This window comes from Muntiacus reevesi, chromosome 1, assembly GCF_963930625.1.
Source record: "Muntiacus reevesi chromosome 1, mMunRee1.1, whole genome shotgun sequence".
NCBI lineage: Eukaryota > Metazoa > Chordata > Mammalia > Artiodactyla > Cervidae > Muntiacus > Muntiacus reevesi.
The window spans coordinates 243,140,183-243,161,530 of NC_089249.1; the positions used below are offsets into that span (position 1 = coordinate 243,140,183).

At 48.4% G+C, this 21,348-nt stretch overlaps 1 protein-coding gene across 1 annotated transcript in view; it reads left to right on the top strand.

Annotated features, from left to right (window-relative positions):
• Positions 1 to 21,348, top strand: part of GALNT10 (polypeptide N-acetylgalactosaminyltransferase 10) — a 214,704-nt gene that overhangs the window by 190,906 nt on the left and 2,450 nt on the right. The window contains exons 8-11 of the mRNA XM_065918970.1: positions 7,443 to 7,550; positions 12,944 to 13,165; positions 16,214 to 16,330; positions 20,864 to 21,013. Coding sequence (XP_065775042.1) covers positions 7,443 to 7,550; positions 12,944 to 13,165; positions 16,214 to 16,330; positions 20,864 to 21,013 — 597 coding nt within the window. The remainder of the gene's footprint in view (positions 1 to 7,442; positions 7,551 to 12,943; positions 13,166 to 16,213; positions 16,331 to 20,863; positions 21,014 to 21,348) is intronic.

Genomic DNA, 21,348 nt, shown 5'->3' on the forward strand with positions numbered 1-21,348 from the left:
CACTGTCTAAAGGCATAGTGAGAACTGGCATTGCCACTGTCCTGAGAAGGACTGTCTCTAATCCAGCATAAGCTCGTTCTCAAAGTGGTCCCCAGCTCAGCAGCACCAGCATCGCCAAGAATTTGTTAGACATGTAAATTCCCAGACTCCATGCAGACCTGCCAAGTCAGACATCGTAGGAGTGGGGCCCAGCAGTCTGTGTTTTAGCAGGCTACCCCGGTGATTCTGATGCTCACTCAGATTGGAAATCATGGCTGTAATGAGTCGGTGAGGCCTTCCGCAGAGTGGAGGCTCAGGCTGGGGTGTGAAAAGACCCCACGGTGGCTGGTAGGGTGACTCACAGGTACCAACACCGTCACCCCACTTTCAAGGCCCTATATCGTTAGGTCCATCCTTGGCTGCCAGTTTCTGATTCATCGCTTCCAGCAGGGTTTTAGAGCAAAGCTGACCAGCCTATGTGTGAATGAATGAATGTTTGTACTGGGTTGCACTGTTCATGGAAAGAAAAGCACACGTGCCCAAGAGAGAAACATGAGTGCCCTGCAGCTGACTCCCACAGCATCCAGGGTGTGTGGACGGGTCAGAGGTGGCTGGAACAGGGGGCAGAGGCCTTGACTGCAAGCCTAGGGTGACCACTTTGTCCTGCAAACAATAAGAGTACCAAGAGGGGTCTTTGTGGAAGACCATGATAGGGTCAGGACTAGGCTTGAAAAAGATCAAAGTGCAGTCTCAGACCGGCCTAGTTCTGGGGGCCCCCACCCCAGATTCCACTCTGGGCTCTGCCACGTACGAGCTACAAGCCCTGGGGAAGGCGCTGGAGCTCTCCAGCCTCACTTTCCTCACGTGTGAAAAGTATGGCAGTACCTCCCTCACTGGGTGGTTGTGAGATGGCTCTGTATCATATGGCAGCCAAAACCTAACAGACCCTGCAACTTAAGTCATTTATTAAGGGGAAAAAGCTCTAATGTACGGCGGCCACCCCCCATTTTTTGGCCAAGTTGACTAAACACCTCAGGATATCACTGAAACAACCAGATGTTCAGATTATTAATTTAGACACACATATGCTTTAAAGTATGTTATTGATATATAAAATTATATTGGGCTTCCCTCATAGCTCAGCTGGTAAAGAATCTGCCTGCAATGCAGGAGACCTGGGTTTGATCCCTGGGTTGGGAAGATCCCCTGGAGAAGGGAAAGGATACCCACTCCAGTAAAATAATATATTAACTTAGAAATAAATTTAAATGGATTTTTAAAAACTAAAGTTGGGCTTTTTTCCTCTTTTACCAACTGAACCCGGTAACCATTATAAGCATCTAAAACTACCATGAGTGAGATCCTTTCCTAAAACAGTTATCTTTTTATTAGGTTGTTCAGAACAACCTAATATGTCCAAAATAGTATGAACTTCTGGAAGACACGGATCCAATGTCATTCCTTCTTTCCTGAGGGAAGTTGTATGGCCTGTATGTGGCGTGCCCCACCAGTAGAGCCAGCTGCCACATGCCCAGGTGACAACACTGGGTTTGCTCGGAGTCCTGTGTGCCTCAGAATTACCTCATCCCTAGGAGAGAGGCACAGTAATTCACCCCATATTCACCCCATATTGCAGATGAGGAAACTGAGGCTTTCAGATTCACAAAACTTGCTTAAGAGCCGGAACCGAGCTCATCACCACTACCCTTTGTTCTTCCTAAACTCACAGATAATGCGGAATAATTGGTGATGATTATTCTCTTAATTGCATATTGATGCAGCAGCTCCCAAGCACTGGTGAATAGGGTTTGGACTTCACTGGGTCCTCAGCCGAGCTGCCAACAGCAAAAGCCATAGCTGGCTGATGGCTTCTCCCTTCCATGGGCAGGTAGGATGCCTGTCCATTCCCGATTGGTTTCCAGGCAGCCATTCCCTTGAGAGAGAGGTTTCTCCCCAACCCACTCGCTGGCGCATCCCCTCTGCGGGACGGCCGCTCTGACGCGTGGTCTCCAGGGCCCATTGTGTCTTCCTGATGCTCATCACCACTCGTTTCTTTCCTCCTCAGTTTAGGAGATAAGAGCGAGTAATTGTCTTTTATAGACACTGTAATGAAGCCTGTCATCACACAAAAGAAGTTTGCTAATAAAATAAATCAAAGCAGCAGTGGAAATGAATGGGGAGCAAGCTTTTACAATTAGATTTGTACTTGTCTAGTGGCATGGTGCTTCCAGGGAGAAGACTGTGGTGCAGAGGAAGCGGCACCGGGAAACAAGCCGGCAGAGTGTGCTCAGAAATTCCTTGCGGTGGACCTGGGCTCCCTGAGCAGGCCCAGGAGCAGAGGCCAGGGAGGGCCCAGAGAGCGAGGGAGGCAAGACGGCTGACCCCAGAGAAGGGCTGTAAGATGCCATCTCAGCCGCCAGTCTTTGTCCCCATCCAAATGTGACCGGGTCCCCTGGATCAGACATCCTTACTATGAGGATTAGGAGAATATGTTGCCTCACCAATTTAGGGACAACGCCCCTTGTCAGCTCGGAAGCAGTTATGGAATGAGAACGACGCCCCTTTTCCCTAGGCAACATAATTCTCCTAAAAGAAAAGGGGGGAATGAAGAGTCATTTCCTAGGCAGGTTGATAAGAAGTCTAGGGGTCCCCAAGGAAAGAGAGGTCTGGGATATTCAAGGAGGAAGAAAGGACAAACTTTTTTTCCTCTACATTCCTTAGGATTATATAACAATAATGTATCCTGCCTGAAGACAGTCTTTGGATTAAACCCTCTGGCTAATTCTGTTATCTTAGAACATAAATTATGGGAGTAGGTCTGGTCTTTACAGGGATGTATCCTGCCTCAGGACAATCTTTGGATTAAACCTTCTGGCCAACTCTGTTATCTTAAAATGTAAATTATGGGAGTGGGTCTGGTGAGGTCTTTGCAACCTCCAGACATTCTTTGGATTCATTGGAGAGTATATAACTCCATTGCTAACACTAGCAAAGGGGGTATTCTTTTGCCCCCTTCTGATGCCTATGTCAGAAGCTTTCTCTATCTCCTTTATACTTTAATAAAACTTTATTACACACACACACACACAAAAAAACAAATGTGACCGGGTCCTGGCCCGATATGGGTGGCTCTGCAGCGCCTCTCCCCTCTGCCCCCAGCGGGGCCCTTCTCCTGCCGCTCTGTTACCTGGGGGACAGAAGAACCCCTCGGGCAGCCAGGCCCGGCGACTCTGCCCCTCTCGCCTGGCCCTGTCATCCTCCTGGTCAGTTTCAGGTTCTGCCACCAAGTCAGTCAGAAAAACACCATCTCTTTGCGCTTCACTTTCTCCATGTGGGAAATCGGGCCATAGGATATTAAAAAAAAAAAAGCTGATGGTGTTGGGTGTATCATTTCAAGGCAGTGGTACTTCTCGTCCTTTCGCAAAGAGAAGTGAGTAACACTAATCAGGTTTGCTGTGGCCCGGCATCAAGCTGAGTGCTCTTCACGGCTTGTCTCAGGCCGTCTCAGCAGCCTTGCGAGGCAGCAGTGACTCTCATCCCCCCCGTCATGCGCCTGCACTGGTGGCACTGGCCTTAGAAAAGACTGTCTGCTCATACCACCCCCTTGCTGTGGTTGTGGGTCTTGGGGGGCTGCTGTCCTCTGCTGTAAAGGCAGGGAGGTGGGGGGCCTGAAGGTACACATGTAGGTGCCCTGGGCCAGGAGCTGAACCTGGAGTCCATCTCCCCAGCCCAGAGCCAGTCAGGATATAAATCAGTGCCTCCAGCTTTTATCATGTCCCTAGATGGAAAGTCCCCTGCAGCCTCAGGATCCTGCCAGATAACCAGTGAACACCACAGCGGGGTGGTGCCTGCTGCGTATGATGTGTTCTGAGTGGCCAGAGTGTGGTGGTTTTTTTGTTTGTTTTTTTTTAGGATTTATTTGTTTTAATTTTTGGCTGTGGTGGGTCTTCATTGCTGCATGTGGCCTTTCTCTAATTACGACAAGCAGGGGCTACTCTTCCTTGCGGTGCTCTAATTATGGCAAGCAGGGGCTACTCATTTCTCTTTGTGAAAGGTGAGAAATACAGTCGCCTTGAAATGATACAGTAGTTGCCCCTTCACCTAACACCGTCGTGGTTTTTGCTTTCACATATCCTGTGGCCCGATTTCCCACATGGAGAAAGTGAAGCACAGAGAGATGATGTCGTTTTTCTGACTGACTTGGTGGCAGAACCTGAAACTGAAGCCACGCCTTCAGAGTGGCTTCCCTTGTTGCAGAGCACCGGCTGTAGGCTTGTGGGCTCCAGTATCTGTAGCACACGGGCTCAGCAGTTGTGCTCTTGGGCTCTAGAGTGCTGGCTCAGCAGTTGTGGGACACAGTCTTAGTTGTTCTGCAGCATCTGGGATCTTCCTGGACCAGGGATCAGACCAGGGTCCTTGTATTGCAAGGCGGATTCTTAACTACTGGACCACCGGGGAAGCTCCAGAGGGAGTTCTGAAGGGTTGGATGTACCCAGAGCTGCTCAGACTGCTCAGGTGCTCCCAGGGAACTCGGCGGTTGGCAGCAGCTTTCACTGAACAGGTATGCCTCTCTCGGAAGGCAGTTTGCATTCTGACTCAGCTGTCAGTGAGTCAGGTCCAGGGCAGGGAAGCCATTGTCCAAAACCCGGACTCCTCCTGGGCTCCAGACATCCTGGGAATCTGAGGGCATTTTGGCTGCCTCAGACCTCTCAGTAGATCAGGGTCACCCTCAGGAACCTTCAGGCTGATGGCCAGCGTGGTCAGGGCCAAAGAATCCCGAGGTCACAGCACAGAGAAGGATCTGGAAATCCATCTGCATAAAGGAAGGCTCCTTGCCAGGCAAAGCCGGAGACACAGCCTCGTTAGCTAATGCAAGTTTAATATGGAGTCGAGAGAGCTGGATGCCAGCCTAGTCCACTGCCCAGAAGACATTCAACATAGAGCAGGGGAAGGTGTGCCCCACCTGCTCTGTGCCACTCCGCCTCCCTCAAGGCAGGGGCGACCCAGCGACCCAGGCAATATCCACCAGACAAAAGCATCGCTTCCACATCAGTCACTCTGTATAAAGGAAGAGTTATTGTTATAGGATGCTGGCGCCTGATCAATATCTCCTGCTTTGAAAATAAACTTCTTGGCTTGGTCCTGACATTAATCTACCATCAGGAGCCCATTATCTCGAGACCAATGTTCTGTTCTATTGACTTGCTCGATTTTTTTTTTTCTCCCCCAAGACCAGAATATAATTGCATTTCTCCAAGCAGCATTTCCACTAATTGCAGTCCCATATGTGCCTATCCCCTCGTGAGATATGACTGTTTCCTTCCCGGGGCGGCTTTCCCTGACAGGTGGGGGTAATGCAGCATATCCCATCTGTCTGTCCGATGAGTCCATCTAGTTACCTTGCTTTGGCTTCTGAAGAGTGCACATCACCATCTGAAAGTCCCTGTATTTGGTATCTACTGCCACAGGAAAAAATAATCTCAAAGTGGCAGTAGACAGTTATTATCTCAAAGTCTTGGAGAGTCAAGGATTTGGGAGTGGCTAAGTGAGCTGGTTCTGCCTGGGTCTGTCATGCAGTTGTGTCAGCCAGGGCTGCAGTCATCGGAAGGCTTGACTGGGTCTGGAGGATCCACTTCTAAGCTGGCTTATTCACATGGTGGGCAAGTCAGGACTCTTAGCAGGAGACCTCAGCTCCTCACGACCTATGCCTCTCCACAGGGCTGTTTGAGGGTCCTCACAATGTGGCAGCTGGCTGCCCCAGAGCAAGTGATCCCAGGAAGCAAGATGGAAGCCACAGCGTCCTTCATGGCCATCATTTCTGTAGCATCTTGTTGGTTACACAGGCCAGTCCTCATTTGGCTCTTTTGGGAGGGAACTGCCCAAGGGTGCAAATACTGGGACACGGGGGTCACTGGGGGGCATCTCCAAGGCTGGCCAGCACACTCCGCCTCCATGAGAGCAGGGGCCTTGGCCAACTTATTCACCGCTGTATGTGCCCAGCACAGTGTTTGACATACAGCAAGCAGTCCACACATATTAGCCAAATGTATGAACCCATCATTGCAGTATCTCACACTGCTGTGACTAGGGGCCAGGTCTTGTGGTAAGCTCCTCACCTAAAATACCTCATCCCCTGAACCTACCTCATTTCATCCTTTACAGATGAGGAAACAGCCTCAGAGAAGTTAAGTGCCATCATCCAAGTCACAACGCTGGATAGTGATCGAGTCGGGATTTGAACCCAGGACCGCCAGAAGGGCGTCTGTTTAGGCTGGGCCTCTAAGAGGGTTGACTGTACTTGTTAAGAATTCTCCTGTTTTGCCATCAGACCAGAGTTCCTACTCAGGGGATCTCTGTGATGCCGGTTATGAAGGGAGACTCAGGAGCAGCACCGGCTCCCACGCTGTAGGCAGCAGTGCCCAGCGGCACAGCTTAGCGAACCAGCCTGCAGGGGAGTCAGGGCAGGAGAAGGGTGACTGCTCAGGGTGACCCAGCAAGAGGTTTACAGGCCCAAAAGGGAACTCCAGCAGCCAATGCCAAAGTCAGCAAATACATAGCCTAGTCCCTACCAGCACAAAGTGCAAAGTGATCATCACAGTCCTTCTCATAGAGCCCTCCATGCCCCCTTATAATTCTGACACTTATCCAGAGCTCAGACTCGAGTCAGCTCAGTTCAGTTCAATTCAGTCGCTCAGTCATGTCCAACTCTTTGCAACCCCATGGACTGCAGCATGTCAGGTCTCCCTGTCCATCACCAACTCCTGGAGTTTACTCAAACTCATGTCCATTGAGTCAGTGATGCCATCCAACCATCTCATCCTCTGTTGTCCCCTTCTCCTTCTGCCTTCAGTCTTTCCCAGCATCAGGGTCTTTTCCAATGAGTCAGTTCTTCATATCAAGTGGCCAGAGTATTGGAGTTTCAGCTTCAACATCAGTCCTTCCAATGAAGACTCAGGATTTCCTTTAGGATGGACTGGTTGGATCTCCTTGCAGTCCAAGGGACTCTCAAGAGTCTTCTCCAACACCACAATTCAAAAGCATCAATTCTTCGGCTCTCAGCTTTCTTTAGAGTCAGCTCAAACTGCGTTTAAATTTCTGGCTCTACCACATACTAACTCTGTGACCTCAAGGAGATTTCTTAGCTTCTCTGAGCCTCTGTTTATTCATCTGTAAAATGGAGCTCTATTACTACCTAACGTTATGGGTTTTCTGATGAGGCTTCCGTGAAACTGTGCGTGTGAAGCTCACAGCAGAGTGTTTGGCCTGGAGTCAACACTCGATGCCCTGAGCTGTTTTTGCTGCTCTTGTCATCACTGTGTTTTCCTACATCCCTGGTCCTGTGAATGGGGGCTTTAGTACACAATCCAAGCTGATGCTTTCTAGGGATGCACAAAGGAACGCTGGCCTTTGAGGAGGCTGTGAACTGGGGGCAGAAATATCATCTCTCACTTCTCATCCTGCAGGTGTGGATGTGTGGAGGTCGCATGGAGGACATTCCCTGCTCCAGGGTGGGCCATATCTACAGGAAGTACGTGCCCTACAAGGTGCCTGCTGGAGTCAGCCTGGCCCGGGTAAGCTGGTAGCTTCCCTAGGGGGTGAGAGGCTGGCCTGTGACTTTAGCAGATCAGAGGCACCCCACGCCCTAGGCCTAGTGGTCCCCAGGTGTGAGGATGTGCGCCATCCCCACCCACCAAGGAATTCCCTCACGGTCCAGCGGTTGAGACTCCATGCTTTCACTGCCAAGGGGATAGCTTCAAGCCCTGGTTGGGTAACCAAGATCTCACAAGCCACACAGCACAGTCAAAATAAATAAATACGTGAAAACATTTAAAAACTTACTTAAAGCCCTGCTTAATCACTTACTAGCTCTGTAACCTTGGGAGGCTTGCTCTTAGGCTCTATTTACTCCTCTGCTTCAAGGAAGCTCACTTTTTCCAACTCTTAGCATGGCCAGAAGACTTAAGGAGATAAGTCAGTTTCCCAAAGTGTGACCAGGGAGGTGATTTTAGGTGGTAGACATAGGAACATTTTTATTTCCATGTGTTTAAATTATATGTGGATTAGTGTAGCAAATTCATGATTTCACAGACATTGTGACTTAGGATAAAGCTAAAGTTGGTGCCAAGTTAGACTAGGGGTGATTTAAAGAAACATGTTAGATAAAAGTTAATATAGGTAGAGTGGCATGTTTGAGAAAGACTGAGATGGTACTTAGAGTTTCTCAGGTGGCTCTAGTGGTAAAGAACCCACCTGCCAATGCAGGAGACATAAGAGACATGGGTTCGATCCCTGGGTTGGGAAGATCCCCTGGAGGAGGGCATGGCAACCCATTCCAGTATTCTTGCCTGGCGAATCCCCATGGACAGAGGAGCCTGGTGGGCCACAGTTCATAGGTCACAGAGTCAGACACAATTGAAGCGACTGAGCACGCACATGCATGAGATGGTATCTGAAAGGTCTGGGCACAGTGGTGGTTAATAAATGTTTGTGTCCTCTCCTCATCCCCTCTCCATGTTCATGCCCAAAATTCTATGTTAAACTGTTTTATTGCCTTAAAATGGTTTATATCAATCATCACTCTAATTAGTGGCCATTATCTACAAATGGAAATAGCCAGAAATTTTTATTTGTTTTGTATTATTAATATTTCACTAAGCCATAATAAATTTTAAAATATTGAGTCTTGAAAAAATCAAGATGACTGCAAAAGAACAATGAAGGTTGGGGGAGGTGGGGGGATGGAATCTCAGAGGGTAAAGAAAGCCAGGGAGTTTGGGGGATCTGGAAGGGTCACAGTATAGCTTTACCTCTTGGAGACCCCCACCCTACCCCTGAAGATCCCTCCTTGCCAACCTGTTTGGCTTCAGTCCACACAGCCTCCTGCCCAGGCCACTGCCTCTCCCTCCCTTGTCACCTGACAATCAGCGATGTGCAGAATTGCAGCCCAGGTCGAAAGAGCCCTTGTTCTGCGACTTACAAGGAAGACCAAGATGATCAGAGGGGCAGTAGTCTTCCAGGATGCTGCGCTGGGCTACTATAGGGACTGGTGTTGATGGAAAAGAGAACCAGCAGTGCCCTCTAGTGGTCGAAGATTCCAACGACAGCCACACCAGCTATCCCTGCTTGGGACAGGCTGGTCCCATGCAGGTGTGAGTTCTAGTTCTGCAGGAGAGGCAGAAATCACGTTTCCTCTGAAATATTGTTGGCAATCCCAGAAGAAGGTGCCAGGCAGAAAGACTCCAGAGTCTCTCAGTAAGCCCAAGACTGTGATTCTTCCAGCTCCTGGAGACTGTGAGACCATTGAGACACCTCAGACCCCTGAGAAGGACCACTCCCAAACTATCCTTTCCCTGACCAGAGCTGCCATGTCAATATGACTCACCTGGGAAATACACACCATCACTCCCTGTTTATTGATCCATGGATGAACAAAAACTTCCTGTCAGCCAGGCCTTGTTCAAAGTTGGCATCTTACATACTTACCTCGCTTAGTTCTCAGCTTGTTTTTAATCCTCATTTTAGAAATGAGGACAGTGAAATGTAAAGACACAAAGTAACTAGAGCCAGAATTCAAACCCACTTAGGTCTGACCGGTGCCTGGCACAGAGTGATTATCCTTTAAATAGTGACTGCTATTGTTATTACCAGTATGTGTTGGCATCAGTATTAACAAGGTTGGGAAGTTGATTTCAGTGTCTTATCTGAATCCTGTGTTGTAACATTTCAGGTTCTTTTTTCACCGGTCACTACTGAGTCAATCTATTGGCTTTAAACCCGTTGGCGTGGTGCCCATGTAGGCTGGCAGGACCAAAGGTGCCTCAATCAAGGTCTCCTGACTTTTTATCACAGTATCTAACTGTTTTTGCTTAGTTCCAAATTATAATTTACATGTTTTTCTCAGTGTTTTATCAACCAGATCCTTCTAGAGCATTATCTCCTAGAACATCGTATTGATAGATTTGAGAAGAGATATTCTGAAAGCCCCAAGACAGAGAGATTAAAGAGGATAACCAAAATCTTACTAAAGGTGTACAGACTTGGAAGGACAAGGAGACAGGCAGCAGTAGAGCAGCGATTCACGAAGAATGAATGGCCACCAGCTCGCCTGCCTCAAGAACCAGTAACCAGGCAGTTTGTTCACTAAATTTGCTAAGACCCTTCTCACCTGTGCCTCTGGCCAAGGGGTCTTTGGGAAGGCAGTAACAGAAACCCAATCAAGCTCGATGAAACAAAAGTTGACTTTTGTTTAGAGACTTATTCCAGGATTCTGGGCAAAGGTCTGTGATCCAAGCATAAGAAAAGCACGGGGAGCCTCAGGTAGGACTGGAACCCAGAACTAGAAAGGCGTTGTTGTTCAGTCACTAAGTCGTATCCGACTCTTTGTGACCCCATGGACTGTAGCCTGCCAGGCTCCTCTGTCCACAGGATTTCCCAGGCAAGAATACTGGAGTGGGTTGCCATTGCCTTCTCCAAGACATCTTCCCAACCCAGGGATCAAAGGAAGGTGCTCGATCCCTAGGCTGGGAAGATCCCCTGGAGAAGGGAACAGCTACCAACTCCAGTATTCTGGCCTGGAAAATTCCATGGTCTACACTCCATGAGGTCGCAAAGAGTCAGACAGGACTGAGCAACTTTCACTTTTACGTTCAAGGGTAAGGATAAGAGGAACCCACAGCCCACTAAAATCTCAGAGTCCTTTTCATGACTCTAGCAAGGGGAGAAGTAATAGACATAAATGTAAAGGTCCTTACTTTGGTCCAGTAACTGTACAAAAGTTCAAGATCTGGGAGAAATGACTTACTAAACCATCTGGAAAATATAATACTCATTAAGATAGTAATTTAAGTATCAGTTAAAATTAGAATATTATTTGATTTGCTCCTTTAAAAAGAACACTGGTGAATTTCAGCACCTTTCCTTGGTCAGTTTGGCCATCCTTGCCTGTGGTTGGAGAGAAAACCATGATGGTCCCTCATCATCTCTGTGGCTTCAGATAACCAGTGAGCCAGAGGACCTGAGTGGAAGACCAGGAAAAGGAGAGTGTTCACATGTGCTGGCACCTTTAGGCCTTCAACTTCCTCTCAACACGGTTGCTTTTTATTGTTGTTATTTTTTATTTTTTTTTTAGCGGAAGGTGGGGGGGACTGCACTGCATGGCTTGTGGAATCTTAGTTCCCCAACCAAGGATTGAACATGGGCCCTCAAGAGTGAGAGCGTGGAGTCCTAGCCACCAAACTGCCAGGGAATTCCCAGGCCACAGTTTTAAATTAAACCCAGCCTCTGCCGTGCAGGGGCCTGGTGGGGATAACAATGTTCCTGAGTTAATGGCTGACCCACTGTCAACCTCTTCAGAACTCAAGAAAAAATGAGGCAGCAGCAAGAAATTTTGTAGTTTCCTACTCCTAAACTTAGAGCCAGCAAAAGTGAGGAGTTTCAGCTTCAATACCAAAGCTTCCCTTCTTACTCAGCAGTCAGCAAAGTATTTTTGTGTGACCTATGAGCTAAGAATAGTTTTTACATTTTTAAATAGCTTAGGGGGAAAAAATCAAAAGAATAATAATATTTTGTGACACATGAAAAATCAAATTTCAGTGTCCATAAAGTTTGATTGGAACACAACCACACCCATTCATTGATGCAGTGTCTAGGGCTGCTTTAGGAACATCAGAGCTGAGACCACATGGTCTGCAGTACGTAAAATGTTTACTGTCTGGCCCTTTACAGAAAACATTTGCCAACTGTAGCCTTACCGTCTGCTTCTAGAGCAGTCATTTACACTGAAGTGTGTGTGGCTGTTGTGCTAACTCACTTCTATTCTTCAGAAGGAAATCTGGATTGCAAAAGGGGGTAAATGATATGATAAAGCCTAGAGAATAAAATGGGAGGGGAGTGGTATCCTGGCAACAGCCTGGGGTTGGAGGAAGATGTTTAAGAGCAGGGAATTTCCCCTGAACTCTGATGTTTTGCTCTTCCAAGCCAAGTAAGAGGTTGTCAGCAGGTGGAGTCTACACTGCGGATGGAGTGAGAGATTTTCATCACAGTTACACAGAAGAATTCACTTTTCCTTTCTCTCCAAATCTACTCATAAACAGGATATTTCCTCACCTCTTGTTGCTTTGACTTGAGAGTAATACGGTTATCATTTTTTTTTATTATCTTTATGCTTCGTAATAAAAGTGGCAGCAACCTTAACACCTCAAAGGATTGTTAGAAATTCTAGCTGCTGAGGGAATTTTAACTCCTGGTTGCAAATTGTAATTTGTTTTTACCAGTCAACTTGGGCAGAACTCTTAGTTGAATGTGACAAAAGCCCAACTCAAATTGGGTTAAGCAGAAAGCCAAGTTACTGACCCATGTAAATGGAAAGCTCTGTGCTAGTTCTGGCTTCAGACAAGGCTGGATTCTGGAACCAAAAGAGTAATGTGTTCCTGGCTCTAACCCTCAGCTCTGCCTCATTCTGGGATGACCTAACCTTGGACGGGGTTTTCAAACGCCCCAGCGGCTCTCCCTGGCATCTTACCCATCAGATCTTACCCAACAATTCTTCCAGGACTAATGCCTCTTGATTCTGATTGGCTTGAGCGAGGTTACATGCTCATTCTTGACCAATCCGTATGTCCCTGCTATCTATTTTCCCATTGGCCAGGCTGGGTCACGTGGCTTTCTTTCGGCCGTCTGAAATAAAAGGCAGGTGTGGGTCCCCAAATTCAATGGGAGGCAATCTCTAGGAAGGAAGGTGGTCAAGAAAACCGGCTGCAGTGTATTTACTCAACTGTCAGCTATAGAGCTCTTAAAATGCTGTTTTAAAAAATGGAAATATTGAAGGTTTGAAAACAGTGTGGCTACAGCAGTTGATACAACATAAAATAAGAAAGGTTGACCTCAGCCTCACAGACCGTTTGCACCCCCTGCCCTCCTTGACCCTCCGGAGAGCCTGACCGTTGCACCTGCCCGTCTCCTTCAGAATCTGAAGCGAGTGGCGGAGGTGTGGATGGACGAGTACGCGGAGCACATCTACCAGCGCCGCCCAGAGTACCGACACCTCTCCGCTGGGGACGTGACTGCTCAGAAAAAGCTCCGTAGCTCCTTGAACTGCAAGAGTTTCAAGTGGTTTATGACCAAGATCGCCTGGGATCTGCCCCAATTCTACCCACCCGTGGAGCCCCCGGCCGCAGCCTGGGGTGAGGTGAGTGTGAAGGCTAGGGCCCGCAACATAAATAGGTCTTCGAGTCAAAATGCACGTGCAGGGTCCACAATTTAGAGAAAAAAGTGCCGGTAACACAACACTGTAAATAAACTATATTTCAGTTTAAAAAAAAAAAAAGCTTAGCGTCATCTAAAAAGTGCCAGTAGAGGTGTAACATATAAACTTTCTCCTTTCTTTCTCTGTCTCTGTTCTTAGCCTTGGGGTGGTGGTTTTTGTTTGTTCACTATTTAATGTTACAAGTAGAAAAAAATTAAAACTTTAAATTATTAGCATGAATTTTACTATTCATCTTTATGATCTGCAGTGCCAGTTTTAAAGGCAAAGAGAACATTAAATTTGTGTACAACTGGTGAAATTTCACAATCCGTATTGCAGACCTCACCCATGCATATGTATTTCTTACCAGAGCCATGTAAACACAGCACAAAACTAACTCAGCTGTATTTCTTTCACTTCTTGATGTGGTACACATCCTATCAGCATCTTCCTGGTGAGTGGGAAAGAACTGAAGGAAAAGGAACTCTAGGTTGCCCCCTCCTTCCCTTTGCTTCTGTGCTATTTGCTGCTGAAGACGTTGGGTCATCCAGGGAATTAACGCAAGAAAGAAAGGACATAGACTTCCCTGGTGATCCCGTGGTTAAGAATCTGCCTGCCAATGCCAGGGACTCGGTTTTGATCCCTGGGAAGGTTCCACATGCTGCAGGGCAGCTAAGACCTCATGACCCAACTACTGCCGCCCAGGCGCCCTAGAGCCTGTGCTCCGCAACAAGAGAAGCCGCCACGATGAGAAGCCTGCATGCCGCAATGAAGGCCCAGTGCAGCCGGAAAGAAAGAAAGGACACGATAGGGTTTCCCAGTCCCTCCTGTGTCTTGGACACGTTCCTTTGTGAAGCTGAAGCCGGTTCTGCTTGGAAAGGAGGGTGTAGCCTCTGGGACAGGCCAGCACCCCCGCTTAGACACAGCTGTGACACCCTCAGCCCCTACTTGCTTTGAGTGTTGCTGAGTTCCCCTGCCTGTGGGGGACCCAGGGGCTGTGCTGCAGGGACTCAGAGATGCTGTATGTGAGCTCGGCAGAGGAACAGCAGGTGCTCATAGAGTCTGTGTCACCTCTGCCCACGTGCATGCTCTGTTATCCCATGAGATTTCACTTATAGGTCCAAAGATAAAATTATTAGGACATTTTAGACAGTGACAGCAGAGCTTTAAACCAAACGTAGACTCTGAGTAAGGGACCCTGTGCCGCTGCCGTCATCACACACCCAAGAAGCGAGTCCCGCTGGAGGAGGCAGACAGTCCGTCACCGCATCCCGGCTCCTGGGTCTCTGGCTGAAAAGACCACTCAGAGATGGGTATAAGCGGACTTGTGGAGGGGGAGCATACACACTGGGGCTCCTTCTGTTGTAAGTGACAGAAATCCATTCTTAGGTGGAAAGGGCAGTGATTGATTCTCATAGAAATCGTGGGTAACTGTGGCTTCAACTGTGAACGCCTGGATCCAGGGGGTTCAAATGATGTCAGTCTCTCTTTTTCCTACTTAACTCTGCTTCCCTGTGTGTTGTCCTCATGCCGAGAGTAGCAAGATGGCTCCCGGAAACCTTGGGCTGAGAGAGCCCCCGCTTGGCCAACCTAGCAGGAAGTAAGCACCTCTTTCCCAGTACAGTCAGCAAAGGTCCAGGATTGAAGTCTTACTCTTGGATCCGCACAAATCGCCGTGGCCGTTGGAGGAAGAGGCGACAAGAGTGGGGTGGATGTTCTGGCCACGGGATGGGCCAGGAACCGTGGCCCCCGGGAAAATCAGAGCATTGTCAACCACAACACCCTGGAGAGAAGTGTGTTGGGCTGCAGACGCACCAGGGGTCACTTGTTCAGCCAATTAGAGGGACCTTTCCCCGCTAAGCCCGCTGCCTGGCCCCACCGGACACCAGCGCGAGTTTTCTAGATGAGGTGCCTCTTGGTTTCCCTCCTGAAGCTCTTCATTTCTTTGCCACCTCATTGGCTTTCTCCCCCGTGTTAGTTCAGGTCCTCCGGGAAGCAGGCACCAAGAGGGGACTAGGCGAGCAAGAGACTTACTGGGGGCATCGCCGGAGAGAAATGAGCAGGGAGGCGAGGAGAGTTGCCAGACCGGCCTGGCTGCCCTCTGGAAGAGGGGAGGAGAGGGAGGAGAGTGGGGGAGTGGGGGAGAGCCCCAGCCCGGAAGTGAGGCTTTGAGGAGGTCTGGCTGTGCTAATGAGCAGTCTTCAGGAGAATCACCTGCCAGAGGAGTCCGCCTCCCCGGGGGACGGGCCTGCCTCTCTCCGGCACTGCTGGAGGCAGCCCAGGGGAGCGCGGCCTCCCCTCAACATAGTGGCGGTGCTCACAGCAGCGGGACGGTGAGATTGCCTGCAACTGGACACTGATGCGGGCCTTTTCTTTGCCCCCCACACCCTCCACCCCTCCATCACATGGGGAGCCGTGTCTGTGAGGTTGGAGCTACGCGACATGACACCGGCCCCTAGCACAGTGGCCTGCCTGCCGTCCGTGCTGGCTGACCAGCGCATGCTGAGGCCCCTGCACTCACAGGGTGTCCTCCCCCGCCTTAGTGAAACTCTGTTCCTCTTTGGAGCCTCCCATTCACCTGCCCCAAGGCCCGAGAGCAAAGACCCTACACCTTTTCTAAAGTGGTCTTCAAGGTATAGCCTCTACATCACCTGGAATGAGGGTAAAATTTGATCCCTGGACCTGCTGGGTCAAATTCTCTGGGAGAGGAGGCGGGAGTCGTCCTGTTCATACCCCCTCCCCTCCAAGCCCCAGCCCCACCCCAGGACTCTATGCGCTCTAATTCAAAGCAAGGTTGAGTGGAGCTGCTCTCTCTGTTCCCTTATTAGCAGGTTCTGTCCTGCCCACCAGTCCAGAATGAACTTCATTAGCAGAATTCAGAGCTCCGCCCACTGACATCCTCTACTTTGCCTCCCTCCTCCCGCCCCAGCAGGGGCCCCGCTGGATATCTCCAAGCACCTCACTGGTCCTCTCTGCTTCTTTCTCATCCAGATCCGCAATGTGGGCACAGGGCTGTGCGCAGACACGAAGCACGGGGCCCTGGGCTCCCCACTGAGGCTGGAGAGCTGCATCCGGGGCCGCGGGGAGGCCGCCTGGAACAACATGCAGGTAAGGGCTGCTCCTCGGACTGGCCGCTGGGTTCCCTGTGCCGTCATAATCCTGCAGTGCTCATGTGGTCAAGGCTGGCGGGCAGAGGCCCAGGCAATGATGAGTGACAGGTCAGCCCAAGGGACATGTTATAAGAGCCTACTGGACACTTTGGAAAGAGGAATCCTGCACATCAGTCTGGACTGTTGGTTACAAGTAACAGACACTCAGCCCGAATGGCTGTCAACAGAAAGAGAGTTTCTGGCTCATGTCACTGAAGTCTAGATGATGTCATCAGGGTCTCTCCAGGGCCCCAGCTCTGCTTCCCTCTCTCTCGGCTTCATTCTTAGGCTGACTGTCTTCCCAAGTGGTGGCAGAGGTGACCACCAGCAGCTCTAGGCGACCAGCCACCCGGTGGAAAGGCATGTCCCTTCCATGAGTTCCGGAAAAGCCCTGGGGCTCTCACATGCTGGGTTTCCTGAGCCAGCGATGGTGGAGGTATGACACAGTCCTCTTAGTGACCTGGGTCACAGGACCCTCCTGGGGCCTAGGGTGTGGTCATCCTCACTCGAAAGATAGGGTGGCACAGGAGGGTTGGATATATCCCAAAGGATATAATCCAGAGTGAGGAGTGCAAGCCCACCATGTAGAGAGACATGCCTCTCGCAGGAAACTGCACGTAGCTTCCCCTGGTCCCTTCCCAGGTTCACCCCATTGTTAACTCACACGGTATCCATTGAATCTTGATTCGAAGACACGTGGTTTATAGTCTCCCTGCTGTGGATTTTCTGGCATTTGGGAGGTGTACACTGATGTAAGACTATAATGCGTGTCCTCTGTAAAAACAGATCAGGAGGGCTGCACGGCATACACGCCGAGATTACACCACCTCCTGGCGAGCGCAGTGCCAGCCTCCTAGCGGCACAGTGCCAGCCTCCGGAATGTGTGACGTCCTCCCCCATCCTTTCTTGAAAACCGTTCTTATTAGATAGTGGCTCTTACTGACTAAGGGCTTCTCAGGTGGTGCTAGTGGTAAAAAACTTGCCTGCCAATGCAGGAGATGCAAGAGATTCAGGTTCGATCCCTGGGTCAGGAAGATTCCCTGGAGGAGGGCATTGACAACCCACTCCAGTATTCTTGCCTGGAGAATCCCATGGAGAGAGGAGCCTGCCGGGACAGTCCATGGGGTCACAACGAGTCGGACACAACTGAGCAAGTATGCCCACATGCTCATCAGTTAATTCTTCTGAATTCTCCATAGCCCTGTATGGCTGCTCCTTGATCCTGGGGCTGCAGAAGAGACCAGGAGAAATACAGAGCCTGGATAGAACGGGTCTAGGGAGCTCAGCTTCAGAATAGCTCCCCTTGCGGTGGAGAGTCCACACGAAGACAGAGGATTCGCTCAGACTGACTGCAAACTGTGCCTGGGGTGTGGGTGTGCCGGCCTCCACCATGAGGCAGGGAGCGTGCCAGCCCAGTTGCCCCACTGGGAGCTGTGTCCCGTGGGGCCCACAGCCACTCTGAGTGATGAGCTCTAGTGAGCCTGAAAAGGAAGAAATGCAAGTCTTAGCTACAACTCCTGACCTGGAGGAGGCCTGGGAAGTCAACATTCAGGGAGCAGTAACTGGCTAACCCCCCCACCACCACCACTGCAGTGCCGACCTCTGGCCAAGATGGAATAACAGGACTGGGTTTACCCTTCTACCGCAAGAATCCAAAGAAATGGATACAATATGTGAAACAACTGTTTTTGGGAGAGCGCACGTCAACCCTTGGAAGACAGGGAGCCAACAAGCACGATGGTTGTCCTGGCTTCCTTCCTTGAGAGAGTTCCCAGTTCACAAGTCAGGCGGGGAGAAGCCCAGGGGAGCCAGGCACCCGCCCTGAGTTGAGGAGGCAGCGCAGAGAGTGCAGGAGGTCAAGGTGGCCAGAATTCACAAAACGGAATCCTGGAGACTTGAAGAGAGCCAGACACAGGTACTATGTCTGAGATTTGCAGAGGGCCCCCCTGCATATTCAGCAGAGTACTGACATGTGTGAGGAAGCTCCTGGGGCTGGACAAAGAACCATATGGAAAACTGGACGGGACCTAGAATAGCCAAAAAAATTTTCAAAAGAAATACAAAGTGAAAGGACTGATTTCAACATATATTGCTAAAGTGTCACTGATTAAAGTGGTGCCATATTGACATAAAGAGAGAATAGAGACTCCAAAAATAGATCCATGCATATATGAACAGCACACTCTTAAAGATATTCAAGGGAAATTCAATGCAAAAGCATAATATTTTCAACAAGTAGTGCATATCCATGTGCAAAAATATTTTTTTCAATAAATACCTTATACTACATATAAATATTAACTCAAAATGGGTCATTGACTTAAACATAAAACTGAAACCAAAATACTTTAGAGGAAAACACAGGCAAAAGTGTTTGACCTTGGTAACCCAAGCAATGATTTCTTGGATACAACACCAAAAGACAATTCATGAAACAAAAAAATTGATAGATTGGACTTCTTCAAAATGAGAAAATTCTGTTCTTACAATACACCATTGAGAAAATAGGAAGACAAGCCACAGACTAAGAGAACATGTTTACAAAGCATATATCTGATAACAACTTTAAATGTTTGTGAGTGAGTGAGAGTCACTCAGTCGTGTCTGACTATTTGTGAATCCATGGACTATACAGTCCATGGAATTCTCCAGGCCAGAATACTGGAGTGGGTAGCCAGTCCCTTCTCCAGGAGATCTTCCCAACCCAGGGATAGAACCCAGGTCTCCCACATTGCAGGCAGATTCTTTACCAATTGAACCACCAGGGAAATGTTTAGAGTGTAAAATTTCTCAAAACTCAATAAGAAAATAAGCAATGCAATTTAAAAATGGGCGAAAGATGCGTAGAGATTTTAGTGAAGAAGTCATGAAGTGAAGTGAAGTGACTCAGTCGTGTCCGACTCTTTGTGACCCCATGAACTGTAGCCTACCAGGCTCCTCCATCCACGGGATTTTCCAAGAGTACTGGAGTGGCTTGCCATTTCCTTCTCCAGGGCATCTTCCCGGCCCAGGGATCAAACCCAGGTCTCCCGCATTGCAGGCAGACGCTTTACCGTCTGAGCCAACAGAAATGCTTAAGTTCATGCACATCAAAAATGCTTAACTTCATAGTTATAAGAGAAATGGAAATTAAAATCATAACCTATTGGAAAGACCAGCCATACCAAGGGTTGGCAAGGATGTAGATGAATTGGAACCATACACTACTGGTGGGAACGTGACTGGTACAACCACTTTGGAAAACAGTTGAGCAGTTTCTTGGAAAGTTACACATTGATGTTTCTTGTGATCCAGCCATCCCTTTTCAAGGGGTTCATCCAAGAGAGAAGAAATGTCCATGTCCATACAATGGCTGTACACACGTGTTCCTAGCAGCTCTATTTGAAATAACCAAAAACTAGAAACAACCCAGATGTTCAAGAACAGGTATATTGAGTATCATGCAGTGAATGAATACAGCTCGGCAACAGTAAGAAATGAATTGTTGATAAATGCTGCTGTTACGTGATTAAATCTCAGCAGAAGTGTGTTGAGTGAAAGAAATCAGACAAAAAGAAAGGATCCATACTGTCTGATTCTTTTTATATAAAATTTTAGAAACTGTGAGCTCCTCTTTCGTAACAAACAAAGGAGTTGCCTAGGGGCCTGAGGAGGGACAGAAGGAAAGAGACCACAGAGGGCAGGAGGGTGCCTTTAGGGTGATGGATACATTCACTACCCTGATGATGATGATGATGGCGGTGGTGTCACAGGTATAAGCTATGTCAAAATGTATCAAGCTGCACTTAAAACATGTGCAGTTTATCACATGCCAATCAATTATTCAGTAAAGCTGCTGAAAAAAAAAAGTTTATCAAACCTATGTAATATATGAACCTGGTTTGGATCTTAATTCAAACAGACTGACTCTGAAATGTGCAAGGCAATCTGAAAACATATGTACTTGAACTATTTGATGACATTGAGAACCTTGTGGTAGTTTTTCATTATTATCAGGGCACTTACTGAAGTCATGACACCTGACATGATAAGATGTCCAGAATTTGCTTCAAAAGAATGTGGGGATGGGGGATGTGGTGCAGGGGGAGCTCTAACAAGATTCGCTGTGATTTAGTAATCGTTGAAGCTGGGTCACTGGGACAGGTGTCATCAATATACTTTTTATATATAATATTGTTTATTTAACCCTAAATATCAAAATTATCATTTCAACATGTAATTGAAGGTATTTTTTCCTTTAAACACAGCTTTATTTTTGGGGTGAGACTACCTTTTGCTTTAACCAATGAAAATCTAGCAGTTGTCACTTGCTGTAAGTGTAAAATAAACAATTTCGGAGACGTGGTTAAAAAAAAAGAGAGAGAGGGTAAGTATTTTTATATCAGTATACAGTGTTCTGAACCCCTGTGTTTAAAATTTCCTGTAATTGCAAAAACAGAGAATCCCCTAGCTTTGCTTTGCTGTTGGCGTCATGGCATCCCTGTGCATGCAGGTGTTCACCTTCACCTGGAGAGAGGACATCCGGCCCGGAGACCCCCAGCACACCAAGAAGTTCTGCTTCGATGCCGTCTCCCACACCAGCCCTGTCACCCTCTACGACTGCCACAGCATGAAGGGCAACCAGCTATGGAAGTACCGCAAAGTAAGACAGGGTGTGGAGCGGGGTGGACACGGGAGCCTGCTTGATTTAAAAAAAAAAAATGTGCCTCCCCCATTCTCCCCAGAGCCCCCTCCCTCATGCATTTGTTACACAAACCTCCCTGACTCTCTTGTCATCAAGAGAAATCAGAAATCCAGCTTTAGTATCTTTTTTTATTTTTTTCTATTATTTTTATTTTTTTTTAATTCAGCTTTAGAATCTTAAATGTTGGCAGCTGAGTCTTTTTTTTTTTAACCACTTTGAGAGCAAATGGAATTTGATTGGAGATGGGCACTGATTAGGGTCCCAGCCCGCAAGTGGCATACATCAGTTTTGTC